At 37.7% G+C, this 27,086-nt stretch overlaps 1 protein-coding gene across 1 annotated transcript in view; it reads left to right on the forward strand.

Moving 5' to 3' along the window:
- The window catches only part of LOC142317716 (uncharacterized), a 73,870-nt gene that overhangs the window by 20,586 nt on the left and 26,198 nt on the right, over positions 1-27,086 (forward strand). Inside the window, exon 6 of the mRNA XM_075354263.1 lies at positions 26,757-26,839. Within this exon, the coding sequence (XP_075210378.1) occupies positions 26,757-26,839 (83 nt within the window). The remainder of the gene's footprint in view (positions 1-26,756; positions 26,840-27,086) is intronic.

Genomic DNA, 27,086 nt, shown 5'->3' on the forward strand with positions numbered 1-27,086 from the left:
TTAAAAAATTATCTCATCTCTCCTGATCCCACAGAGGAAGACTCTCCCTCTGTACGTAGCTCTTGTGGGCTTTACTGGGGGTCATCTTCAGTACCTCAGCAATGACATCTTTCAGTCAAGCATCAGCCAGGATGCCATTGATGTGAATGCCACAAGTGACATTCCCATCAGTGAACTACTAACATAAACTTCAAACAAAACACATGTAGCTAAGTCTCAAACAATACTGAATGAATTTCTAAGAACAAAGGAATTGAACCCTACCTACCTGAAAGGTAAAAATGAGTTCGACATACAACGAATCATAAAACAGAACACAACAATCACTAACAAAGCATAGCAATAACAATAAAACACAAGGAAAAATAAAAAAAATTGTAGCCAAACAGAAACAAAAATAACAATAAAACCAAACAAACACAAAGAAGGAGAGTCCAAAAGAACATCACACCTCGTCAGTGAACCTTTCTTTCACCAAATGCAATAAAACTCTACTATCATCCGTTACGTCTGGCTTTTCCAATTAACACGGAGATTAAGTGTCGACCCGATAATATAACATCGACAAATGGTCTCCGTGCGCATTAAGTCATATCTAGCACATTCATATATCACCTGATGAGCATCGTCCAACAGTCCGCATTGCGAACACATTCCAGAGTCCGCCAGGCCTAATTTCTGTAGTCTGTCGCTGAAAGAAATTGCATCTCGTATTTGTTCGGGTGTACCCAAGAGATGTCCCGCAAATCAACATTAGGGAAAAGATCACGCGCATAACGCTCACACTCTGTCTCATCCCATCTGGCCTGCCACAGGGCGACACCATGCTGTTCTATCTCCTTTACTTTCTCCCAAGTCAATTCACGTGACTTCTTAGCAACTTAACGCTGTTGCCTCTCAGACGCAGACGAAGAATTTACAAAAGTAATTTACAAGACATGTAGGCCTATACGCGTTAGGGGAGTCATCTAGTCCGGGTTTTTTTATTAATACCAATCGAGCTTTCTTCAACGTTGTTGGAACGTAATCATTGAATAGCTTATAGTTCATTACGTCCAATATTGTACTCGGGGCAGTCTCAATAAGGATGCGTACCACCTCTACAGGGATATTGTCCGGTACTGGACTTATGAAATTCCATTCTTTTGGCTGCGGCAACCAGTTCTTGCATATTGAAGCGGATTATTTCTTCAGCTACAATCTCTTCCCTTCTTGGATCTTGTTGCTGAGGGAACCGAACCTCTATACTGCCGCGAACTTGTGTTTCTGTTAAGGCAGGTAGCCTAGTCTGCTAGTGACCACTCGAAAGGCCTGAAACCACGGGTCTGATCTACGTTCTCACACAGGTCCCTCCAGATTTTTTCTTTTGCCCTCTATCCTTAATTTATATTCTGCCCTGCTCCTTATACACCTTTCATGGGCATTTCTAATCCTATCGGCATCGTTGCGTCTCTTAGGCCGTTGATAAATTCTTTTGAGTGCTAAGACTTACGGTGATTTTCTAACTCTTCCGACCACCAGTATACGTGATTAATAGGAAGACGACAAACCCCCACTCCAGCTCTTGTGCATTCCTCCGAAACAATTTCTGTCAGTTCGACCGACTCTTTGACTTCTGCGTGTCTGTTGCCTATTCCTTCAACATACCTTGTGCATCCAGATCTAGATGTAATCGTCCATGTCGGGGCGTGGCTACTTGTATGGGCTTTTGTCTCATACATAATAATCAGACGGTCAAAGAAAGATTCTTCGTCTAATATTTTCCAGTTTCTCATACTTCTGTGCATGTTCCTCATTTACAAACGCGAGATCTATTGCTGATTGTGACATGCCCTAGACGAATGTGGCGGCTCCCTGTTGATTTATACATTCAAGTCATAAGGCGTGAATCATTTTGCTTAAATGTGCTCCCCTGATGTTCCGAATATTTCCTGAAAACTCCAGCAACTTTGCATTAAAGTCTTCTGCTACCAGGACACTTTTTTCCTCTCTGTCTCTTCTGCGAGTTTATCCAGTAATCGAGTAAAATTGTCAATGTCTCGGTTCGAAAGATGGTACTAGGAGAAGACATCTCGATTCCCTTCCGAGGGGATAAGATCCGCCTCGTAGCGTGTCCGGTCGCTACACCACCCCCTCCGTTCCTAGCCAGTAGTGGCTTTAACGGAGGGCATCTTCTCCACCTCAAACTGATTGGACACCACAGCTTTCAGTTCAGGCCCCGCAGAGATGCCACCGATGCAGATGCCCCGAGGGACATCTGCATCAGTAAAATTCACCCCAGATAGTAGTTTTTTGGTTTATGCCTTCAGAAGAATACAACGGACACCTGCAGCTACCACGTCGCCCTCAGGAACTAAGCTAGAAGCCTAACCGCGGAATGAAGACCCCGCGCCTAGTTCTAACCATTAATGAGCCAATTTCATTGAATGACTCGGATTCGAGCAAACTAACCACTACAACAACTTTCCCACTAAAATTCGGAGAAGACAACGAGATTTCCCTATATCGGCCCAGACGAAGCCTCGGCCCTTCCCGCGACTTAATTATCGGAATTCCGGGTCGGGGAAAACCGATAGCCGCCGCCAAATCTCATCCGTCAACCAACAGTCTTCGGTGATTGAAGTCTCGTTGAGTTCCGAGATCAACAAAACGCCAATTCTATTTCTTTGAGCCATCTCCCAGGTGATATCTAGTGAGCGTTTGCTTCGGTTGTTGCTTATTTACAAGAATTTTATTTATGGTTTCTACAGGTCACTGCCCTGTGGCCCTCTGTACCGCATACATTGCAAGATGGCGATTTTTTACACTGTGGATGTCGATGATGCGCTTTGTCACATGTGAAGCAAAGTTTAGTTCTGTCAACACCTCTACACGACGCCGACACATGGTCTAGACCCCAGCATCGAAAATATTTTTTGACCACCTCTCTAATGGTCGCTCGGTAATGTACCCATCCTACTCTGACCCTCTAGTCCGTGAGGTTCCTTGCAGGAACCTCAGATACAGGTCATCTGTCGTTCACAGGGAGCATTTCAGCGTGAGAGATCCAGAACGGCGGGCGATCCTTGTTGGCGAGTATAAAGATTTTAGGTCTCGATGTTTTCACAAAGTTCAGGCAGCGAAGAGGGATTCCTGGCGTTCCTTTGTGCATGAACAAGGGAACAAGGATTCCTTGGAGATTACTGAGGCCGAGGTGCGTCAAGCTATCTGTAGTCTAGATAGAAGTAAAGCTCCTGGGTTTGATCGGATAACAGCGGAGTTCCTAGTTCGCTCGCCAGGGGTAAGTGTGAGAATTATCACACGGGTTTTTAATAAATTCTTATTTGGAAGATACTTCCCAGTGTGTTGGAAGAAGGGGATTGTGAAATTTTTGTTTAAAGGTGGCGACAGGGATCCCGCTGTTAGTTCGTCATGTAGGCGCTTGATGTTATTGCCGGTTATTAACAAGGGCTTTGAAAAGGTTTTGTACCTTCATATAAACGAAAGGTTGACGTCGCGCGGTTTACTAGTGGATAATCAGTACGGGTTTCGTCCTGGAAAGGGTACTGAGGACATATACTTCCTGTGGTAATTTCCAGTCAGGAGGAATATGTCCTGGGTATTTTCTTGGACATTTAATAACCTATAGTGGCCTTCTGCTATATAACAATTACAGGAGAGAGATTATACTGTGAGCAAGTTGCAGGTTATGCAAAATTACTTCAGTCATCGGAATGTGCTGCTCCGCGAGAGCAGCCATGAAATGAGGAAGACACCGTCTAAGGGTTGTCCGCGTAACCCCCGAGATAGAGACCTGAGCAATATCACGTCTGAGGAGCTAACGGATGAAGAACTGATCAATCTAGTAAAAATGAAATGGCCAACCGAAATCATACAGAAGACCACTCAAATTAACGACTTGACCCAAGTGGAAGGTGATAAATGTTATGTCCAAGATCTGAATAATAGAAAGCAGGGAGAAGATTGACAACTGAAAACGGACATAAAACCTGGAGACATTACAAAAGATACCCCCCCGATGTTGAGCGGAGAAGTTGAGACCATTCAACGTAACCGATATGTTGTATATTTTGACTTGATGAAAGAGGAAACCAAATCACTGAACATGATACTGACCTCACTTAAAACGGTAAAAGAGAACTCGCTGGAGACCGTTTATGTCTTGCCAGATGAGAAAATCGGAGGTTACATTAAGAAAATGATAACATATCTACACAAACAAGATATAAAATTAGTCAAAGTGAAGATTCCATCGATAATTACCAAAAATCAGGTTCAACAAAGGTCTGGCATAAAGAGCATGACACCGGTAGTCCCAGAGAGCAGAACCATTGTAGTAAGGGCGGCCAGAAAAATGTACGCTGATTTGCTTAAAACGGTGAAACAGACTGTTAATAGAGAAGAAGTGGGCGAGGTATTAACACTAAATAAGGGATATAAGGATGAACTATGTATCTGGGTTAAAGGTGTTGATAGAGCAGAGGAATTCAAAACGGCCCTCCGCACTAAGGCAACTTACTTACAAGTGGAATTAAAATCGAAAAGCGGCCGGAGAACAATTGTCCACCTACAAGATATGGACGTAAACAGACACAACAGGAAAATAAATAATAGAAGTGATAACTCAGACCACTGGTGAAGAAGAAGAAGAATTCAGAATATCATCAATTAGATCGACATATGGTGACACCAAGAAAGCCACAGTGGTTGCGACCTGCTGGTCCATGGAGCGACCCTCTTTTGACCGAAACTACAAGGAACTGAATACGGCGGCATCAATGAAAGCCATCGACAAACCTTCTGCCAGGTCTTCCAAGTCCAGAGCATCTAGACTCCGATCCAAAACATGGAGTCTGGCTGAAAGAGACTCAACAAACATTTTCCAACTCGCATACCTGTACAGGAAACGACTCTGATAAACCAGAACCATCAGCAATCGATTTCACTCAAACCACCAGCAATCTTATACACAATCAATCGATGATCGCTTGAGCTATCGTAACCACCTTCCAGTTACAAACATTGGCAGGAATAAACCTACCAACATAATGTCGATGATCGTTCAACCAAAAAGTCGACACCTGTCTACATTACCTGCGTATGTGGGCAACTCGCCAGGTAAATTATGACCTGCAGACCATATTGTACTAAAAAGCTCTCAATTAATTCACCGCCATCATCAGTGAAGTCGCTATCCCACAAAAGTGACTTAGCATTCACATCCGCACCAATAAGGATTGGACTGGTACCAGAGAATCATAGGATTTTATCCCAGATCTGAAGATGATTATCAGCAGGATGTCTATGTTGAAAATATGAACTTGCAACATACAGGTGCAAGTTCTGAACATCCACACGGACAACAACAAGATGACCGTTAGAGAGCTGTTGAATAAAGACTCAGTCAAGTTCCCTTCCACACAATGCAGAAGACATGCTATCAGAACCAAAAAAAAATCTTTTCCAATGAGAAAAACCTGATAGTTCACTGGACACAACATACTGATTCTGCAACAAGATAACATTCAATCTCCTATGTATGGCGATCTTTCCAAGTTCAATCTGTACCCTGTGTATTTAATTGTCCAATTTTAACCAGCTAACGATATTGAATTGTAATACATTATGACAGCCCTCTGATAGCAAGCACAATCCTTACTATTCACAGAGTTCTTATGGTTCTTTTGAAGACGTCTGCAGTTTATGCAAGACAGGCCCTCCGACTTCTTTGGACACTCCTTTTGTTTGTGTTCCTCATCCCCGTAGTGGGATCACATTATCATCAGACGTTTACAGAGAGATTCATTAACTCCTCCTCAGATAGACGTTGATCAATATCATACATGATGACCTTACAATGCCATTTTATCCCTTTAAATTTGGAATTTCAAAAAAACCCTTTTTTAGAGTGTACTTACACTATGAACATTTACATAATTTTTATAAATTTATCTTCAGTAATTTTTTCTTGGTGTTGATTGTGAATCACTCACAATATGTTGTCTTCAATTTTAATAAGAACTAAATTGAAAATATTTCTACTGAAAAATATCTTGGCAGGTGTAAGAAAAAAAAAGAGAATTTAGTGGTTCGCCACCTAGCTGCCCGAATGAGAAGTGCAGCACCATAATGGATTATTTATTATTTAAACCTTTTAATAAATAACTTTTATTTTCAGATAAGATTTCCAAATAACTGTGAACTGTTAGATCGAGAAGGTATTTAATGCATGCAAAAGTTAGCCTTCAACCTAATACCCCATTAGAATTTTGAAAATTGGACAGTTGTTTGCAGAGATATTATAAGAGCACCCCATTCCACCTCCAAAAACAGCACCCCATAGTCATGCCATTTGTTACCAGTTGATGGTGATGATCAGTGTAGCCTCCGACGGTGTGCTCATATACCTTCTTTCTTTCCTGTTTAGCCTCCGGTAACTACTGTTCAGATAATACTTCAGAGGATGAATAAGAATGATATGTATGAGTGTAAGTGAAGTGTAGTCTTGTACATTCTCAGTTCGACCATTCCTGAGATGTGTGGTTAATTGAAACCCAACCACCAAAGAACACCGGTATCCACGATCTAGTATTCAAATCTGTGTAAAAATAGCTGGCTTTACTAGGATTTGAACACTGGAACTCTCGACTTCCAAATCAGCTGATTTTGGAAGACACGTTCACCACTAGACCTACCCGTTGGGTGTGCTCATATACCACACCACTCTAGCCTCACACACAGATCCCATGGGAAGCCCATTAGTGTTAAACAATTTTTTTTTTTTTAATTTCTTTAATAAATATAATATTATTTAATTATATAATTTTTGTACTATTATTCACTCTATTGATTCGAATTACTCAGATCAAACCCAGTTCACAGTTCATAAATTCAATTAATTAAATTTTGTGCCTCAACCAGCAAAGACTTCACTACTATTACTACTATCACCACTTTTTCAGATTTTTTGAGATGAAATATATCTAAAACCCTTCTCAGTTATACCTAGAAACATGGGTAAAAATTGGTTTGCAATTGATAGAGTAGTTTTTTTGTTTATCCCGAACAAATGAAAATCCTCTTCCTCTTTATATAACAGAATAATTATAGATTATTTTATTTAATGTAAATTTAATTCTATTATTTTTGTAATATTATTCATTTGAATCATTCATTCGGTTCAAACCCAGTTCACAGTTCATTAACTCAATCCATTAAAGTTTTTGGTTCAACCAGCAAATCTCCACTACTCTATGTATATATATATATATTTTTTTTTTTACAGTTTTTTCGCGATGTAATTTATCTAAAAACCTTCTGAGTTATGCCAAGTTACATAGGCAAACATTTGGTTACGATTGATCGAGTACTTTTTTGTTTATCCCCAACAAACGAAAACCTTACTCTTCTTTATATTATAGAATGGATTAAACTTGATTTTTAATGTTAGTAAAATGTACATAGAAAAATAAAAAATTGAATAATAATTTTACTAATAATATATACTATTATATGGAATTCAAAGATAAAAATTAGATTTTATGATTGGATTTAAAGTAAATTGAGTACAAAATGTTTAAGAAAAAATAAGAACTAGTAATTATTGCAAAACATTATTTTAGAATTTAATCAAACCAGAATCCAAGTCAAGGTGGATATCTATTTCTTCATCTTTTTGAGAATCTTCTTATTACTTTTTTATTTTGTTATCTAGATTTTCCTGTTGTAGGTTGACTGGAAGAATGAACTTAAGAAGATCAATCAAATCTTTGTATTTCTCATATTTGATTGCTGGTGGCTGTTTGTATAATAAGGTAAACTGTACTTCAAAATTATGCCACGGTCAAGCAATTTTAATCTCTAGATCCATTTCTTTAAATGGATAGAATTACTTATATTATATTTTATAAAAAAACACAAACAACCTTTTTTGTTCAGAATTTAACCACTGCATCTTATTGATATCTGGTACTTGTCCTGCATGAAACTGTTCATGGGAGTCATATAGACTTAAAATCATTTTTCTCCATATGAAATACCAAAAATTTTCTGCTGGCCTTTGAGACTACCATGAAGCAGTTTTCTGGAACAAACACATGTGTTACATTCTTCTTGGCATTCTCAATGACGGAAAAACCTTGATCATACTCGGAATGTGAGTGACATGGGACAAAGAATTTGTGGTCAACTGATCATATTTGTGTATTGCTAACTATGTAAGACCAAAACTTAACTACAAGTTTGCTTTTATTTTGGTCGCTGCAATTATTGCTATATGCATCGACGTGAGTAGTACTGGCTGGAAGAGTTTGAATAAATCTATCAACATGACATTACCTCCTGTGAGCCTTGTGAAGCATCATACTCTGAACACATGAACATTGTAGACCATTTTGTAATTAAATAATGTATATAAGGATTATATGGAGTGCCCCATATAAAACGCAACTCATCAATCACTCATCCATGAAATTTCAAAAGTCAAGCTTACTCCCCTACTCGTTACTGAAATGGACTCGTTCAACATCTGAACATCGCGGCGACGCAGTAGAACACTACCGATAGTAACAACAATGCAATCATAACGTTCAGTGTAGTGCTAGAGACAAGATAGTGTTTTCGCTAGATGAACGTGTTTTCATTGTTGAGTCGTACTTCAGAACGAAATCAGTGGTTGCAGTGCAAGATTTCTTTCGCCGTAAGTACCCAGATAAACCAGCTCCTAACAAAACATCAGTATTAAGGTTAGTTGCAAAATTTAGAGAGACCGGTTCTGTTAATAACAAGGAACACAAAGTATCTGCGTCAGTGTTGAATACAGATACAGTCACTGAAATCAAAGACTGATTACTTGCCTCGCCAAATAAATCGATCATACGTTTGTCTGCTGAAATTAATTTGTCTAAATCAACTGTTCATCGGGCGACCAAACAATTACAATTATGACCTTATCGCATTCAAACGGTTCATCAACTTCTTGGGCCCGACAAAGAAAAACGGCTGCAACATTGTCAACGGTTCCGTCGATTTCTGCGTGAGGGAATTAATGTTATGGATTCGTTATTTTTCACAGATGAAGCACGGTTTAATTTGGATGGCTATGCAAACAGCCAAAACAGTAGAATTTGGAGTGCTGAAAATCCCCACGTTTATCACGAAAAACAATTACACCCGCAGAAGTTAGTCGTGTGTTGCCCGATATCGCGGAAGAAAATAATCTGTCCTATTTTTTTCGAGTACACCATTAATGCAGAACGATATCAGGATATTTTATTTCAGTTCATTGCACTCTTGGAGGAGGAAGACAGACACTGCTGGCTACAACATGAAGGTGCGACATCGCACTACGCAGGTTCAACTTCTGATTTCGTTGAGGAATTCTTTGGTAATCGTGTTATCGGTCGAGGCTTGTGGCCACCAAGATCTCCAGATTTGACTGCGGCGGATTTTTTTCTATGGGGTTACCTCAAAGAAAAAGCCTACAGCAACAAACCACGAACACTTGAACAATTGAAAGTCAATATTGAACAAGCTGTATTAAATATCCAGCGACAAACTTTGAAAAAAGTTGCAAGAAACACTGTAAAAATAATTGAAGCTTGTATTCAAGAAGATGGCGGCAACTTCCAACATTTACTCTAAATGTAAGGTAATGGGTGGTAATAATAAAAATTACATTTACATTTACACATGCCTTTTTATTATTTCAATACCTACCAATATAAGGTTGGGTTGCGTTTTATATGGGACACTCTGTGTAAGTTCATAATTGTCTTGATTAGTAAATTTGGCTACAAGATAAAGCAGATGTAGGGAGTGCCTTTTGTTTATTAAAAGTAATCACATTTCTGTTAGAAAACTGTTTAGCAAATTCTGTAATTATTTTCTTGTTTCCTCTGATACTGGCAGCATTCTTTAAATGATCATTCTTCTTTAAAATTATTGTATTTTTGTCATCTAAATTGTAAGAGTGCTCTATTATGTTATTTAATTCGTTACAAACTCTGCATATGGCTTGTAAAAGTTCAGATTAAATTTGGTATTAAAAATATGTCTAAAATAACTTTGTTTCACTAGCACATGTTTTTCAACTTAATATATTTTTATGTATAACTCGAACATTTCTGTAATGTTTAAGCTACTATCAAGGTACTTTGTATTTGGATTTTGAATTCTGGAATAATGACTTTTATACTTTGTAAATTCACCTGATGTGTTGTTCAACAAATTTTACATGTGACTGGAATTTCATTTGCAGGGTAATAACATCCTCTTCTGTCAGTTTTTGCAATGTTTGTTTAACTTTTATTTATGATATATGTTAGTACTTTAGCATTTATTAGAAGTGTAAAGAATTCACAAAAAGATTTTTTACAGAAACGAGTTCCTTGTAATTTTAGAATTGTACTTGAATTTTTATGTTTCTGTGCTTGTGGATGCTTAGGAGGTATTTTTTCCACACAAATCAAATCAAAATTAATAAAAGCAGTTTGGAGGTTTCATCATGCCAAATTCCAATACTGTTCAAAAATTACCTCTCTTTTGTCTGCAGGCAAATTTTGATTGGATTTAAATCTACAGTTGTGAATATAATCTTTTACTGATGGAGGTTGATGAATTATCCCTTATCTAACACATACTCTTTGCCAGAATTGCGTAACTTTTGAGCAGATTTTTTTGTAGGTTTATTTTCTTCTTATCCGTCTTATTGGTCTTCAAATAGGATCTCCATCATTTGAGTCTGGCTCTTCATCAGCATTTACATCATACTCTTTATCTTTATCACTATCATCTGAAACTGAAAAGAATAAATAATAATAACCTAATAAAATTAACAGTGGAAAGAACAATAAACATTAATTTTTAATGATTGTCACAGATTTATGTTTATTAACACAAAATTAAGTAATAATAAAATAAATATTTTGTGTTTCCAATTATTACACATACTAATATTTTTATTTTACCATTATGTAGAACATTATACAAGTAATTTGTTGTATCAATCCCTGAATGAATGTACTTCTCATGGTAACTCATGGTGTGTCAAATAGATGTCTCTAATTTTTAAACTGACATTGCACATCATCGTCTGTAGGAAGGGTAGACCATGTATTTTATTATACACATAAGAAAGCCGATATTAATTTTTCATAAACTAACCAATCTTTGTGGTGGAGTGGTAGAGTCTCAGTCTTTCATCCGGAGGTCATGAGTTCAAAACTCGGTCAGGCATGCATTTTTCGTACACTACAAAATTCCATTTCCATATCCCACGCATAAGCTTCAAGTTTATGTGGTGATATCATCAAGCTGAAAAAAAGTAGCTTTAGTACATAGATGAAGTAGTCTGTAATACAGCAAATAAAAATCTATAAAACCAAATAATTGACACCAAAATATTATAATTTACATAAGCCAAATAACATATTAAATTTCTTTATGGATAAATTTCAGAAAGAAATAATATCCTCCAAAACGAAAAAAAGTATAATATTCTAATCTAAAAACTTCAGTCACCTAGGCTATTAATGAATAAAAAGACGAAAGTGTACAGTTATAACACAAAAGTGTACAGTTAGTTGTTACAATTATAACAAGTAAATATGGAAAATAATGAAAATCAGACAGTATGGAGAATTTATTGATATTGTACAAAAATAGGACAATGAAGTATATTACATCAGTTTTTGGTTATTGGCAAACAGATACAAGTTACTTGTTTCACTCTGCTTCCAGCTGCTTTAATAATATTAGTAAGTAATTAAACGATTTTTTTTTTTAACTAAACTAAATGAAGATAAATACAAAACCTATGGAAAAAATGAATTGCAAAACATGTACTTAAGAGAATCGTGTTATCTACATAATATGTGTCAAAGTTTGTTAGAAATTGATCAAAGAGTGAATGATTGTGAGCAAAGTTATTGTTGCAATATTAAAGACAGGGAGCATTTTTTAGCATCTAAACAGCTGCATATTATTTTGGCAATCATCATTATACCAAAAATATGAACATCATAATATTATGCCATTAGTTCCCTAACTTAAGATTGTTTCTCCCTTGCACTTATAAATAAAGTTTAGAAGGAAGCCTTCTGGTGTTGTTATTGCAAAATTGTTTAAATTGTATGAATTTGGCTTTCCTCATTTGTTGTATTGCTGTATTTGGTTATGGTTTTAAATAGAAACGATTTGTTGATCATAAGCTACTGTTTCTGACTAGGATTACATACTATTTTCTCTAATTAACCTGTAACTACTGTGTTGGGGCACTTGTGACCCAAATCAAAAAAAAAATTATTTATTTCTAATAGAAAGCAGCACGTTATCTGTTCAATTTTTTTTATTCTTCTTCGATGAAATGCTGTTCAGTACACAGTCATCCATTAATGTGTGCATCGATTTTATTATTTTCAAATAATTAGTTTGGTTCATATTTGACCCCAGAATAGTATAGTACTATGAGTTCAATAGGTTTAAATGGGCATAAGAACCACTGCCCTCTCAAGAACAAGAAGCAGTAATTTTATTAAACACTTTCCTGGTCTTACTGGTGCTGCAGCTAATAACAAACCTATGACTCCTATAGATCCTTATTCTCTAATGATTACTAATGATATTTTACAAATTGTACTGAATTATACTAATAAAAAGATTGACAAAGTGAAACAAAATTACATTTATTATATTTAATAATTCTCTTGATATTGTGGAGTTAAAAGCTTTGATAGGTTTATTTTACCTTACAGGTATTTTTAAATCTAATCATGAAGATGTAGATGAGATGTTTGTGACTGATGAAACTGGATGACTGGTATTTAGGGCAACAATAAGTGAAGAACAGTTTCTATTTCTCCTTACTGTAATTTCCCTTTCTTTTTCCTGTTTAGTCTCCAGTAATTACCTTGCAGATAATACTTCAGAGGATGAATGAGGATGAAATGTATGAGTGTAAATGAAGTGTAGTCTTGTACAGTCTCACTTCGACCATTCCTGAGATGTATGGTTAATTGAAAACCAACCACCAAAGAACACCAGAATCCACGATCTAGAATTCAAATCCGTGTAAAAATAACTGGAATTACTAGGATTTGAATGCTGGAACTTTCGACTCCCAAATAAACTGATTTGGGAAGACGTGTTCACCACTAGACCAACCAGCTGGGTTTTCTCTTTACTGTACTCAGATTTGATAACTCCACTACTGGAAATGGTAGAAAATCTGCAGGAGATAAATTAGTAGCAATTTCTGAAATTTTTAATATATTTATGCAAAATTGGCAGGAAAATTACATGCCTTTTGAGCTGCTGACAATTGATGAAATGCTTATTAGTTTCCATGGCTGATGCTCTTTTAGAATGTACTTAATAAACCAGCCTAATAAGCCAGCTATGTACGGTGTAAAAGTTATGTGTCTGCGTAACAAGAAGATGCATTATTTAGTTAACGTGTGTATTGGAAAAAATGCCGAACCCAATTCAAATAATTTATCAGTACCAACGAGATCAGTTTTGTCACTTGTAAACTCAGTGGTTCAAACAAATTGAAATATAACAGCAGACAATTGGTTCAGTCGATTGAGGTTATAAATGAATTACAAAAATTAGGCTTAACGTATATAGGAATGTTACGAAAAAATAAAAAAAGAAATTCCAACAGACTTTCTTACCAAGAAGTAGGAGACGCTTTGGGTTTACGCGCTTGACGTGACACAATTATCACGTATCGCATGTTAGGAAACAAAAATTATGTTTATCAATGTTATTGAAGGCACACCACTAGGGGAAAAATAATTGCAAAATAAGAATTTGGGTTTTTATATCATCTAGATTAGTGATTTCAGCAATGAATTTCATATTTTCTGGTTTATAGCCCAGTTTTGAAAAGTGAAGTGGAATTCTGCACTAGAAAACGATATAGAAATTTTTAGAAGTTCTATTACACAAATTTAAACAATGTCATAACCTCATGTTTGATAAAATTAATGATGAAGCAGAAAATGTTAATGTTACTAGTGTATGACTTGAAAACAAATGGCCTAGAATGTGTAAGTGTTGTAAGAAATATGTTTTTAATGTTGATGAAATTTTGCCAGATACTAAAGTTTTAATGTAAAAAATGTATAGATGGAAAATTGCTAAAAGAAAAAAAGAACTGTTTTAGTTTGTGTTAATATGATAGGAACTTTTACTTCATAGTTATTAGTGATAGACAAATTTAAAAAGTATACTGTTTTAAAAACACCTAGTCGTTACCTATGATATACTAAAACAATAAATTTCCCTGGGTAACAGTTTCAATCTTCAAAGAACAAATACAAGAATGGGATGGTGAATTAAAAAAGAAATAGAAGTGCTGATTCATCTCATTGAAGAAAGAGAAAACTGTGAAATAACATTTAATCTATAAATGCCATCTGCATTCTTCGTTGATATCCTTAGCAATATGATAATAGTACCTTGTACTTTTATCCAGGGGTCCTGGGTTCAAATACCAGTCTGTTTTGGTAATTCTCATATGCTACAAAATTACATTTTTACTTCCCACTTGTACAAACTTATGTGGTGAAATCATCAAGCCAAAAAAAAAGTTTGGGACCTGATGAAGCAATTTGGCATGACAATGTTATTAAGCAGAAAACATTTTCTGAAGATTTTGATGAGACTATATGCCATTCAACAAAAGGATTAAATAATTTAATAAGCAGAGTACCTTTTAATACTATTTGACGAATATCCAAAGGGTGATGGAGGTGACAACAGTAGCTGAATTTACTGATGATAATGTTGTTGAAAACATCCTTATCCATATTGACTGTAGTGAAGAAGACAATGAAACTGAGTCTAAAATAATGAAAATTATGGTTTAAACATGTAGACAAATTTTAAAACAACAGCTGTTTAAATCTTTTTATGTATTTGTAATTGTTAGTTTTATCAAAATGCATTTTATTAGCCGATGTTTTAACCCTTTAATTGTAAAGAATATGTGATCATTTTTTTTTGAAATTGGTAAAACATCTGAGTTATTGCAGAAAATTGACATAATTTTCAGCCAGATTTTTATCCATCATTAAATTAATTAATTAACTTAACAGACTGACCCTCAAAATTTCATCACTTATGACCAAAACACTTTTTATAGAAGTTCCAATTTTTATTTTCATTTTCTTTCATTTGAATATGTTTTAAGTCTGAACATTTTACCTTGCTTTATTTTAACTCACAATGTTTTTTGTTGAAAAAAAAACTGAATTGGCCGCTCAGTTAATTAAGAATGAAGATCCTCAAATCTTCATCCTTAATTAACATACTAACTGACATTACCAACTGATGAAATTTTTCACAGTTACTATGGTTGGGTGATAATATAATATTCCACAATTACGTTTGAAAACATCCCCCAATATGGGAGTAAATTAATGGTGGAAATTAAGGGTGCGGGTGTAAAAAATATTTTGAAATCCAAATTAACCTACTAATTACTTAACTCATACAATTTATGATAATAATTTGATTAAAGTATAACTTAAAAGTATAATGCAAGTTTTAAAAAAAATTGTTTAATGTTATTTAGTTTTGATTGGTCACTCAAGAGTAAAAGCAACATTTTTGCCTATTTTTATGGTTGTGAAATTAATGTGTCACATTAAATTTTTTTATCAATACCATATATTAGTGTTTCTGAATTAATTTAAGTGATTTTATCAATAAAATAAAAACATCAAGTTTATTACATACATTACCTATTCTAAAAAAAGAATAAACTAGTTTGTTATCTCAAGCAAAAATTATTAATAGTTACAAATAATGGAATGTGCACAGTAATTGTAAAGTTAAAGATTTGTACTCAGAATAAAACTACAAAAAGAAAAATTAAAAGAAAAGTTCATTATGTATCGTACTTTCTTTTTTCAATCTAAGTATAGTTTATTTTTTTTAATAACTGTTTTCTGAACCCCAAAACAACAAGACATACAGTATGGTAAATTCCATGCCCTACAGTTCTTTAGGAGGAAGGCTTAGAGAACATTTCACTTGTGCAAAAAAATAACTAAATAAATGGACTTCTGCCAAAGAAGTCCAGTCTATTTTTCCGTTAACTCATTCAAGAGCATAGTACCCATAAAAAATAAAATAATAATTACAATCCTCTTCACTTAAAAATAGGGCCGCTAAATTGGAAAATTCTTTAAAATGTCCTGGGAGGCCCTTAACTGTTGGCATAATACTTTGACTTCACCTTAAAAGTGAATTGCTTGATTGGTACTTGGAAGTACAAATGTACCAATCTTTATCTTACTGGGAGGGAGAATTAATTTGCAAATTAAGAAGATATGGTGTACCTGACATAAGATCAGGAGGTTATGGGGAAGGTGGTGATGCCATAGTTGGACCTGGCACAAATCAGTATGCAGCCTGGTGTTAAGAAATCGATCCCCCTCAGTGAGTGACAATAGGGACTGTAGTGGTTAAAGCTGTGGGCACATTGTATGCAGACCTGCTTAGAACAATGAAGGCTGCTGTTACACCGGATGAGGCAGGGATGTCTTATTTTTGCAAAAGGGTTAATCAGGAAGAGCTGCATGTTAAAGGTTTGCAGAATGCAGAGGACTTCACCTCAGTATTAAGAGATAGGGCTTCAGACTTGCAAGTTCATCTCAAGTCTCATGCTGGCTCACTGGATGTGGGTACGACAGAGCTGCAGGTTAAAGAAGCTATTCCCCGGATCCTTAGTGACACTTAAGAGTTCTGTATTACATTGGTGAGGCCTGCTTTCGGAGAGAAAAAGAACATCACAGTGATCACTACCTATAGGGTAGCAAAGAAATTGGTTGATGAACGCATATGTGTAGGATGGGTTCTCTGCAGGGCCTATATATGGGAGGATGAAAATCACTGCTACAGGTGTTGGCATATGGGCCAATGAAGTTCTGAGTGAAGAGGACCAAACAGAGCAGATCTGTGCTACAATTGCAGTGGTAGGGATCATAAGGTGAGTACCTGCAGGGAACCTCAGATGTGCTTAGAATGCGGTAATGGGAAGCATCGTACTGGAAGAGTGTTATGTAAGTAATCGTATAATGCCTTAAACTCATGTTATTGAACGCTAACAGGAGTGTACTCTCTCATAATCTGCTCGGGGAAATGGCAAAGACTATGATGTTGACTTGCTAGTAGTGACTGAACCCAACCGGAGAGAGGCAGCCAGGAGTGGCTGGTGTGCCCATTCGTACGGGAACGTCATTATTCGTGGTGTCAGCAACAGACACGGCTGACGGTTGCTTGAACGGAAGTCCGGCATAGTGGGATTCGAGTTGCCAGAGGCCGCGGTTATATATCGCCCAATTGCGAGCTTGCTGATAACGATATCTTCATGAATCAGCTGCAGGATGTGATCGTCAGGACCACTAGGAAGGTTATAGTGCAAGGTAATTTCAATTGTAAGACCATTGAGGCTGGAAGTTTGCATACTAAACGGCGGAGTCAAATTCTGACGGACATGATGGAGCTAACGAGACTCTATTGCGTCAATGATGGGACGTTGACATATGAAGCTCGGGGTCACAGCGCAGTACTGGACCTTTCATTGTTGGATGCTTGCTGGAATCAGGATCTATGTGCCTGGCGAGTCTTTGATGATGAAACAGCAAGTGACTACATAACGATGCTCCTGGAACTTCGGGATACCTTTTTTTGGGTCAGGGAACGGGTAGTGCTTTACAAATTTTCCCGGCGACAGGTGAAGACAGTGATTTTGAATGTGGCAACAAAGGTTAGAGACGGGCTTCGATTATCGCCGGAGGTTCTTCAGAACCAGATAAGTTGTGAGATGTCTGCCTTTCCGGTTCACCATGAAGGACACAGGCCCACCTATTGGTGGACGCCACATGTCGCGCGGCTTCGCCGTGAGTTGCAGCAACTGAGAAGAATCAAGCAGAGGCTCCGACGTGGCACCCGACCGGGTTATGAGATGGCCGCTCCCGCTCAGCTATATATCAACTGCAGTAGAACTCATAATTTCGAGATTAAACAAGTGAAGCAGCAGGGATCCGTTCTCGATCCCTTGCTGTGCAACTTGGTATTCGACGGATTTTTGGGACTGACATTCCCGGAAGGGGTTACGGCCCAAGGTTTCGCCGATGACTGTCTCCTGTTAGTTCGTGGTAACTCACGACCGCATCTGGAAGACCGAGCTTAGGCGGCTTTGTCAACCGCAGTGGGCTTGATGAATACTCAAAATTTAAAGATTTCTGTGCCCAAGGTGAAGTTTATGCTTCTCAAGGGAGCAGACAAATTATCATTCAGTCATCACTCCCGTATTAATTATAAAAGCTGTGTAATCAGCCGAGTTCGAGTTCATAAGTACCTTGGTGTTTTTTTTGGTGAGAAGTTACTGTTTAACAACCACATTAGGCAAGTAGCGGCGGACGCCGTCTCTGTGATGCACAAACTTAGGAGGATTGCTTGAAAGGATTACGGGCTGTCGGGCTGTCATTTGTACATGGTGTACCGAAGTGTCTTACAAAGTATGACCTCTTACGCGGCGTCCGTTTGGGCGCAAAGTTTGGAAAGAAATCGAGCAGTTTTTCAAAATTTAAGGAGTGCCCAGCTTAGAGCTTAATTGCATGCACTGGTGTTTTTAAAACAACCTCCTACGAGGCTACCACTGTACTGGGAAATGTTCTCCCAATTGATTTAGGGGTGAAAGTTCGGGAGGCCATGTGGAAATTGCGAAGAGGCAGGGAGGCTGAGGTATTTCGGATGCGGTTTCGAGCCGGACCTGTACCGGAGCGGAACGGTGATCTCATTGCACCGGTTCTAAATTTCAAACAGTTGCCCATCTCCCACCTGTGGAGGAGGCTTTACAGCCTCGCGATGGAAGCATGGCAGCATGAATGGCACGCCACGACTAAGGGAAGGTCCTTGTATAGATTTATACAAGATCTAGGGGGATGATAGGCCTCTCTTTCGTTTTTAAGGGCAACGGGATCCCGAGTACTCTCCAACCATGTAAATTTATATGTAGATATATATTCATTATTTCACCACAGTAGATATAAGAGGTCTTAATTTATTGACATGTTATGTACATACTAATGAAAGTTTTAACTTTTAATTTTATTTTAAATGTGTAATTTGTATATTTTACTGGTGACGATGGAGTAACACTTCGAAAGCGTTGCAGTAAGGTGAATGTTCTTACCTTTTTTTTTTACTTAATTTGGTGGTTGTAAAATACAGTTGTTTTAAATTATTATTTTTTTTTTTTTTGAGGTTTTTAGGGGCATGGACTACTTTAGCTATTAGCCCCATCCCAGTTCAAAAAATAAAAAAAGGTTCATAATTTTCACATACTCATACAACTTTGTGTTCCTGATATTTAAGCCTAGGCTCTCCTTTTGGCCATCCTTTCTTGCACCGTTTTTCCATTCTTCTTACGGCTTCAACTTCTGATGAAAGCGTGTCTGAAGCTTCGGACATGGCATCTTCTTCTTCTCTTTCTGATGCCAATGACATTCTTCGGCTGACATCAGGTGATGAAAGGTTCGTTGATGCAGTTAGCATCGATGCTATTGAATCTAATCTCGCAAACGATGAGTTTTCGGCGGCTGATGCTAGATTCAATTTCCAGCGGTATACTGGGGCCGGCAGAAATAGACACTTTCACCCTAGCTGTTCTCTGAGCTTTTGGAGGCTCTATGGGTACAGTTCTTATATCGTCTGTGTTTGGTGCTTTTCCAATAATTACTTGCACCTCCATTTCGCTAGACTCAGACTTTTCCTGTACTCTTGTCACAAACTCCTTTGCCTTGTGACTCGACGACGGAGTGATCGTTTTGCCTTTTCCAGTTAAATCATGATTTCTATCCATTACATCGGTTGGTGGCGTTATGGTCGCAGGTTTTGCTGGTTCTTTATGCTGCGCCGGTACGTTTCTTGTATCAACAACCTCAGTCTGGGAATGAGCCTTCGCATGTTTAATTGGTTTTGTCCGATGAGTCGACTCAATCTTTGTATCAATGATTCTTTCTATCATTGTCGCAAGACTTGGTGCAATCGTATTAAGCAACTGCTCCACGTTAATTTTAGATGAGGCAGCTGCTTCTGCATAAGTAGTTGATGGTCGAGGTGCTCGTTGATTAACAATTTTCTTCACTTCAGGATAGCTTACCTTTTGAAGCGTTTAAACTTCCGAATGGCCGTTTCCAATTTATATACTGGGCAGTTCCTTGATCGGCAGTTGTGGTGCCCTTTACAATTAATGCAGATTGCAGGGTCTTTACAATGATCACCCTCACGTGTTTTCATTCCACACACGCAAATTTCTTGCGCTTCACATCTGGCTGCAGTGTGTCTGAATCGTTGACACTTAAAACATCTCATAGCCTGCGGAATGACTGCACGTACATCAAGCCGATATATGTCAGCTCGTACCTTTTCAGAAAGATTAGGCCTATTGAATGGTATAACATGCGAGACCGAAGGAAGAACCTCACCATTTCTTCTCATAGTTAGTCTGCGACACTGAGTCACTCCCTGACTAGACATTTCCTGTACTATTTCTTCTTCTGTACAATTTAGAAGATCACGGCAAACAACAACTCCTCTGAATAAGTTAAGGGTGCTACGCGGTTGCACAGATACCGCGTCACGAATCTTCTTCAATGACTGGATTTTTTGGTTTTGACTGTCGTTGATAGTTTCGACGTGCAATCCATTAAAAGTCTTCCGGATTTCCTTGACAGCACCACCAGCACAATTAGCTATCTCTCTAGCGATTAAGAATAGGCTAACCTTTTGGAAGTTTCCATTCTTCTTCGTAATAATTAAAAATCTTGTATTAGGAACATTATTTCCAAACATTATTTCTCAAATCTTTACTGATTCTATCAGCATCTTTTCTAATCTTATCTGTCTTCTTATTCTTTTTCCTCTTTGCTTGTGGCGAATCGGCGGTTTCTAAACGAGGGTGTTTACGTTCACCCTCTGCCACGTTTATTTCTTCAAGGCTATTCATTTATATTGATCCCTTCTGTAGCAAGGCTAGCCGCCGGGGTACACCCCCACTCCAGGGCTACTAACCTTGGAGGTACGATCCGGTACTCCGGTGAAACCGGCATATGTCCTGGCAGAGAGCGGATGCGCAATCTCTGCACTGACTCCAGGCTTCTACTCACCGAAGCTTTCAGAGCTCCCATGCACCGACATACTTGGGCACCATTGCTACATGCTTGCCATCGCAGGGGGCATGTGGACAACGGAAGGGTCTCCATTACACCTGCAATAACATTGACCCTGGCCGCCACATCGCCAGCTCTAGAAATGGTATGAGTCCATTTCCAAATCGTTTAGTTGTTCATAATCTGCAGGTGGCCGATAAATCCAGTCCGTCTGGTGACCTGAAGGTGGAAACAGGTCAAAAAGAGAATCATATCCAAGGAATTTACTCGGAGCCCCGTTAGCCAGCTATATGTATTGTACGTAAGTACTGCTGTTGCCTGCCTGGACGTGGAACGTAAATGTTATGTTTCGGACGTGAGGATTATCTAACTCAGGGCATTATTATTTTTTTTTCTTTTGTTTTAGGGCATCGACTGCTAAGGTCATTAGCCCTAGTCACATTCTTAAAAAGAGGTTAGTATCACTATCAGGGTCGTCATATGTAAGGGTGTAAAGAGCCCTTACATTTATATTTAAAAGCACAAAGTGCACAAAAACATTAAACAACAACAATAAACAATCAACACTTATGTGGTGTAAAGGGCCCCAATCTTAAAAATTTGAGAAAATATCACAAAGAACATAAATGGAAAATACAAGTCTTTACAATACCATTATCTCCTTCGACGTGTTTCGTTTACTTATTTATTTATGTAATCGACCTCGGGGGCGATCAGAACCGCCGTTAAGCAGCATATCAGTCGCTCAGGATGCCGTGGCAGTTGACTCCCCCCTATGAACAGTCCCATAGGACGTAACCCATCGGGATCCTCCCAGCGTCATAAGAGCAATCTGATCACCTGTTCAGGACGGCCCAAAAGCCCATCGGCGGGGAGGCTGCCTTTCCCGTTCCTGACCTACTAGGCTACAAGCATGCATTGTGCTTACCCATAGCCTCGCGCATACAGTCCACCCTTGGGAGCCGGGTGTGTCCATCATTGGACACACCCCGACTCCCTGCTCCTGCATGCAGGCGAGCCAGGGCGGCATAGGCAAGAGGGCTACCTCCCGTCACTATACGTGCCACGCTTCGAGACTCCCTTATATGCATAAAACTACCCCTTAGAGTTTGTTTAACACAGCTTTAAATTTTTCACTTTTACAGACTTTTAAGAAGTCTACTGGCGTGTAAATAAGCAACTATTTTTCCTTCGTTTCCATTATCCAAATCAGCAGCAATATCATTTTTTAACCGGAACCTCCTTCTGAGGTCCTCATATATGGTACACTCTTCTACTAGATGCTTAATTGTAGGTGTTTTATTACAAACACCGCACATTGGTCTCTCTACGCCGGTTAACAAATATGAATTTGTTATTCGGGTGTGACCGATTCTAAGTCTGGTCACAGTCACTTGTTTTCGGCGAGTCAACTTCACGTTGCTTTCCCATTTACACGGAGAAGTTTTGACTGAGTTTAATTTTGTATTTAAACTCCTCCAATCAGTATTCCACTTGTTTCTTATTATGTTTGTTAGACAGTTTTTAACATCTACCACCCTTACAGGAATTGCATACAAAACATCGCAGACTGTTGCCTTTCTGGCAGCTTCGTCTGCGCTTTCATTACCTGCAATACCAGTATGCCCTGGAGTCCATATAAATACACATCGCTCTCCTCGTTGATTTAGAACGTACAAAATGGACAGGATGTTTAAAATTAGGACATCCTTAATGTTCTTGTTCCGAATTTCAACAAGTGAACTTAGAGAATCGGAACATATTAGCGCTCTCTCTTCGCAATAGTGTTCTGTGTACCGAAGAGCTTGCTATATGGCAGTAAGTTCTGCCATATAGACACTGGCCATATCTGGCAGTTTCCAAAAGTGGGATTCTCCATTTACATATATGGAGCATCCAACACCATGTTCGGTTTTAGAACCGTCAGTATAAATTCTAATATATTCTTGGTAGCTACTGACGGTTGATAAAAATTCCTGTTGGATGATCACTGCTGGATTCTTTTTTATTTCTTTCTGAGACAGATTCAACCTTGTATTTACCGCTGGGAAGAGCCATGGCGGTATTTCTCTCGTAGAAATTGCTAATGTCTCTGGAATAGCAATTTCGTGTTTTCTTCTTAATTCGTGGTACCTAATTCCGGCTGGTCTGGAATAAGTAGCACGGTGTTCATATAAAGCAGCAAAAGATGGTTGTTAAAAGGTTTGTTATTTATATGTGCAGGAAAAGCCCATGTGTTTGCTGCATATCTTAATAAAAGGATCTCTCTTCTATAATGTAGTAGCATTAGTAGGACATTAGACTAGTCACAGGACTTGTGAGGAAAGCGCCTGTCGCATATCTTATTCCGCTATTATGAATTACGTCTAACTTTCGTAAATGAGACCTCCTAGCGGATGAATATACAATACATCCGTAGTCTAGTTTTGATTGAACCAGTGCCTTATGCAGTCTCAATAATATTTCTTTATCTGAGCCCCAATTGATGTTCGATATACATTTTATAATGTTTAGGGCTTTTTTGCATCTATCACTCAAGTCCTGTATATTTAATCCCCACGTAAGGGATTTATCCAATACCAGTACTAAAAATTTCACATTATCCTTACCGATTGTCAAAATAGGACTTACACAGTACGTTTTTTCTTGTGAAAATTGGAATCCATTATTCCTCGCAACTTCGTTTAGAGTTTTATACCACAGCGTATTGCTGTGGTATTCAGCCGTCTGATCATGTTATTCCTCCTCTATTCCTTGATAGGTGAAACCGCTCGACGGAGCTGCGTGGGTGATAGGAGCGGTGTCGCGTGAATGATACATGCATCATTTTATTAAGTCCTTCAAGGTCTGTCCGCGTCCAATTTATCGCGCTAAAGCTATACGAAATCAACGGAACGGCAAATATGTTGATGGCTTTTACCTTATTAGAACCGCTCAACTGGGAACGGCTCTTACTCTACTCCTGAAGCAAGAAGTAAGGACCTCTTTCGCTCGACTATGACTAATTCCAATATCCTGCAGAAAACCAAGCTATTTATGTCTCACCACGCTGCATTGCATTCATGAGTGCAGGAGCATGAATTTGCAGCACATCATACGCCTCAATCTGCGACCATTTTCCTTTCTTCAAAATAATTTATAATCATTTTAAATAAATTGATGTTACTAATTTCTTTGAAACTGCGACGTGAACAGAATGTGTAGGATTTCTGGTCGAGCAGAACGATCAGGTGTACCTGAACTATTTTCATGAATTTTGCAAGGTGAAAAAAAAAAGATTATTATTGAATTTTTAAGTTCACTTTCATTATTCTACAAAGAAGTGTGTATAAATACAAAAGGACAATTTTCACATTAAACAAAAACGATGCTGTAATGCAATTTTTTTTGGTAGGTTCGCTATTTAAGAAGAAAAACTTTTGAAGGTAGCTTAAGTCTTCTGGTAAAGTGCAGTTAAATTTAACCAATAATTGGCAACTAAAACCCTCGAAGAATACCGTACAACAAAAGCAACCAACGTTTACCAGGATTTGAACCTGAGAACCTTTGACTTCGAAAAATGAGCTGTTAAACAAGTGACCATTTCAAGAATAATAAACATATCTCTCCGACAGTTTTTGTTTCCAGGTCATTTTTTTTTTTTAAGTAAGATATGTTCAGACTTTAGGAGACACTAGAAGTTATAATTAAGGGTGAGAAGGAATGGAGGGCTGTCTAGATTATGTTAAAAGCATGATGGCAAAGCTTTGCGAGTACGAGGAGTCCCGAAGGGGAAGAAGACGCAGGGGGCACCGGGTAGGACAGGTTAGCGGCTGAGTGTCTCGGGGGTTCCTGCAAGTATGTGGGGGTCGCCTTGGCACGGAGAGGCCGTAGACACTTCGCTCCCGGTGTGCTCTCTTGTGTGCTTGTCTGCTGGGCGAGTGCATGTGCAGTGAGCATGTGTGTGTGGTTATTAAGAGTGGCTGAGAGTGTCTTTTCAATCTGTTATCTCTCTCTTCAGTCCCTATGCGATGTGCTGGTCTGTGTGTTGACATGGTCGTTCAGGAGTGTGTAAGTGCGTGTGGTATGTGCGTGCGAGGATCGTGTGCCTGTCCGGTATGTCTTGTGCTTGGAATGGTATCGTGCTGATATTCTAATGCGATGTGCTGTGTTTGTGTGATTGCGTGATGATTTGACTTTGATGTTTACTTGTGGTGACCGATTCTGTGTGTGGGCATTTACCCCCCTCTTGAATTAATGCTCTATTAGCGATTTCCAGGAGGGATGGGTTGCCAGAGTTAGAGGTTTAGTTGGTATTGCGCATGAATACATACGCATTTAATAACATCTTGCGGAACATGTTAGCGAACCCGACACCTCTTTGGCGCTTGTAATTGGGGTTCCTCCACATTTTTTAAGGGTTATCTCTCAATTAGTAAATTTTCTCTTGTAAGTCTGAATGGTGTTAACTAAATATCAATTTTACATTTCCATAGCAAGAGGTCTCTTCCTTTTCCATTTTTTATTGTGCCTCTCCCACTTCGTCTAAAGTTAGCCTCATGTACTTCCATTTTTTGTTGTGCCCCTTACAGTAAGGTTAAATTTAGTTTTTAATCGTTACTTCTGATGACTTTCATTTCCAATCATGGTCAAGTTTGTATTTATGATATCCTACTACTTTTTTCTAAGAGCATTTTGTGACTCGGCTTTGTGGTGAGGGCGGGGTTATATCTTAATTTTTTCGTTTCGTTTATTCTTCTTTCCTTGTCACAGTTGATAAAAATAGGGTTTCATCAGTTTTGCGTTCAAATACGAGAAGTCATTTTTTAATTTCTGTATAGTCGTATTAACCTATTAAGTAACACAGTCAAATTAATTAGAAGCGGCTTGACCTTAATAGCCACCACAAAAAGCAAGTGTGTGGTAAAAGGAATTACGTAAGAAGGAGGGGTAAAGACTAGAACACTGGAAAAGATGAAAGTTACATTGCTATACAAGTGTTTTTTATTAACACGTTTAACTTAAAATAAAACCATTACAAAGAACCCTTAAGCGAATACAACTGAAAAAGTAGTTTTATTTTCTAACATATATTACGATAGTGTTAGAAATAATAAATGAATGATGTGAAGGAGATAACCTTAACAACAGATTATAAATCAGTAATTCCGTTCATAGATAAATTTCCAATTGACTTGTTTATGTTTAATAGAATCGATTGTACCACTTTGCGTGAAACAAGTACTTATGATGCTTTTAGTTTTTCCTCAGGACTCTGTAAGTTTCATGGTTAATTTAACTTGACTTATTTAGCGGTATTTAAATTTCGTGTATGTAAATTTAATTATATCCATTCACCAAAAAGGGCAATTAAGTTAATAAATAAATTAATAATTAGTCTTTGTCATATATATATATATATATATATATATATATATTATGGAATTCAATGTAAAAGAAGTATTTTATTATTTGGTATGAGCTATCACTTCTTGTCTGTAGTGAACGTGATCGGTGTGTTGGCATCATTGATCAGGCTAGTCTAAGTTGCTTCTGGCTGGTGAGTTGTTTACAGTTTCAGAATTTGATTTTATGTTAAAAGTGCCTTTTTTGAATACGGAGTTGTTTGCAGTTTGTTAGTAGTGTTAAATAAGATTTATTATATCAGTTTTGTAAGTATTTTTATCACGATTTATAATCTAATTTGCTGAAGTTTATTGCACTTGTTCATTGTACAGGCACCATTGATTTTATAATGGAAAATTAGGGTTCATTTCTTTCAAACAGTATTCAGCTGTTTTCTCTGTTGAACTATTTTGGAAGAGTGTTGAAGAACTATTTTAAAATTATAATTTATTCAATGATTTTTGAGAACCGCTGATATCTGGTTGATGGCAATCATACCAAATTCTTGACGTC

This window comes from Lycorma delicatula, chromosome 1 (assembly GCF_047948215.1).
Source record: "Lycorma delicatula isolate Av1 chromosome 1, ASM4794821v1, whole genome shotgun sequence".
NCBI classification, from domain to species: Eukaryota; Metazoa; Arthropoda; class Insecta; order Hemiptera; family Fulgoridae; genus Lycorma; species Lycorma delicatula.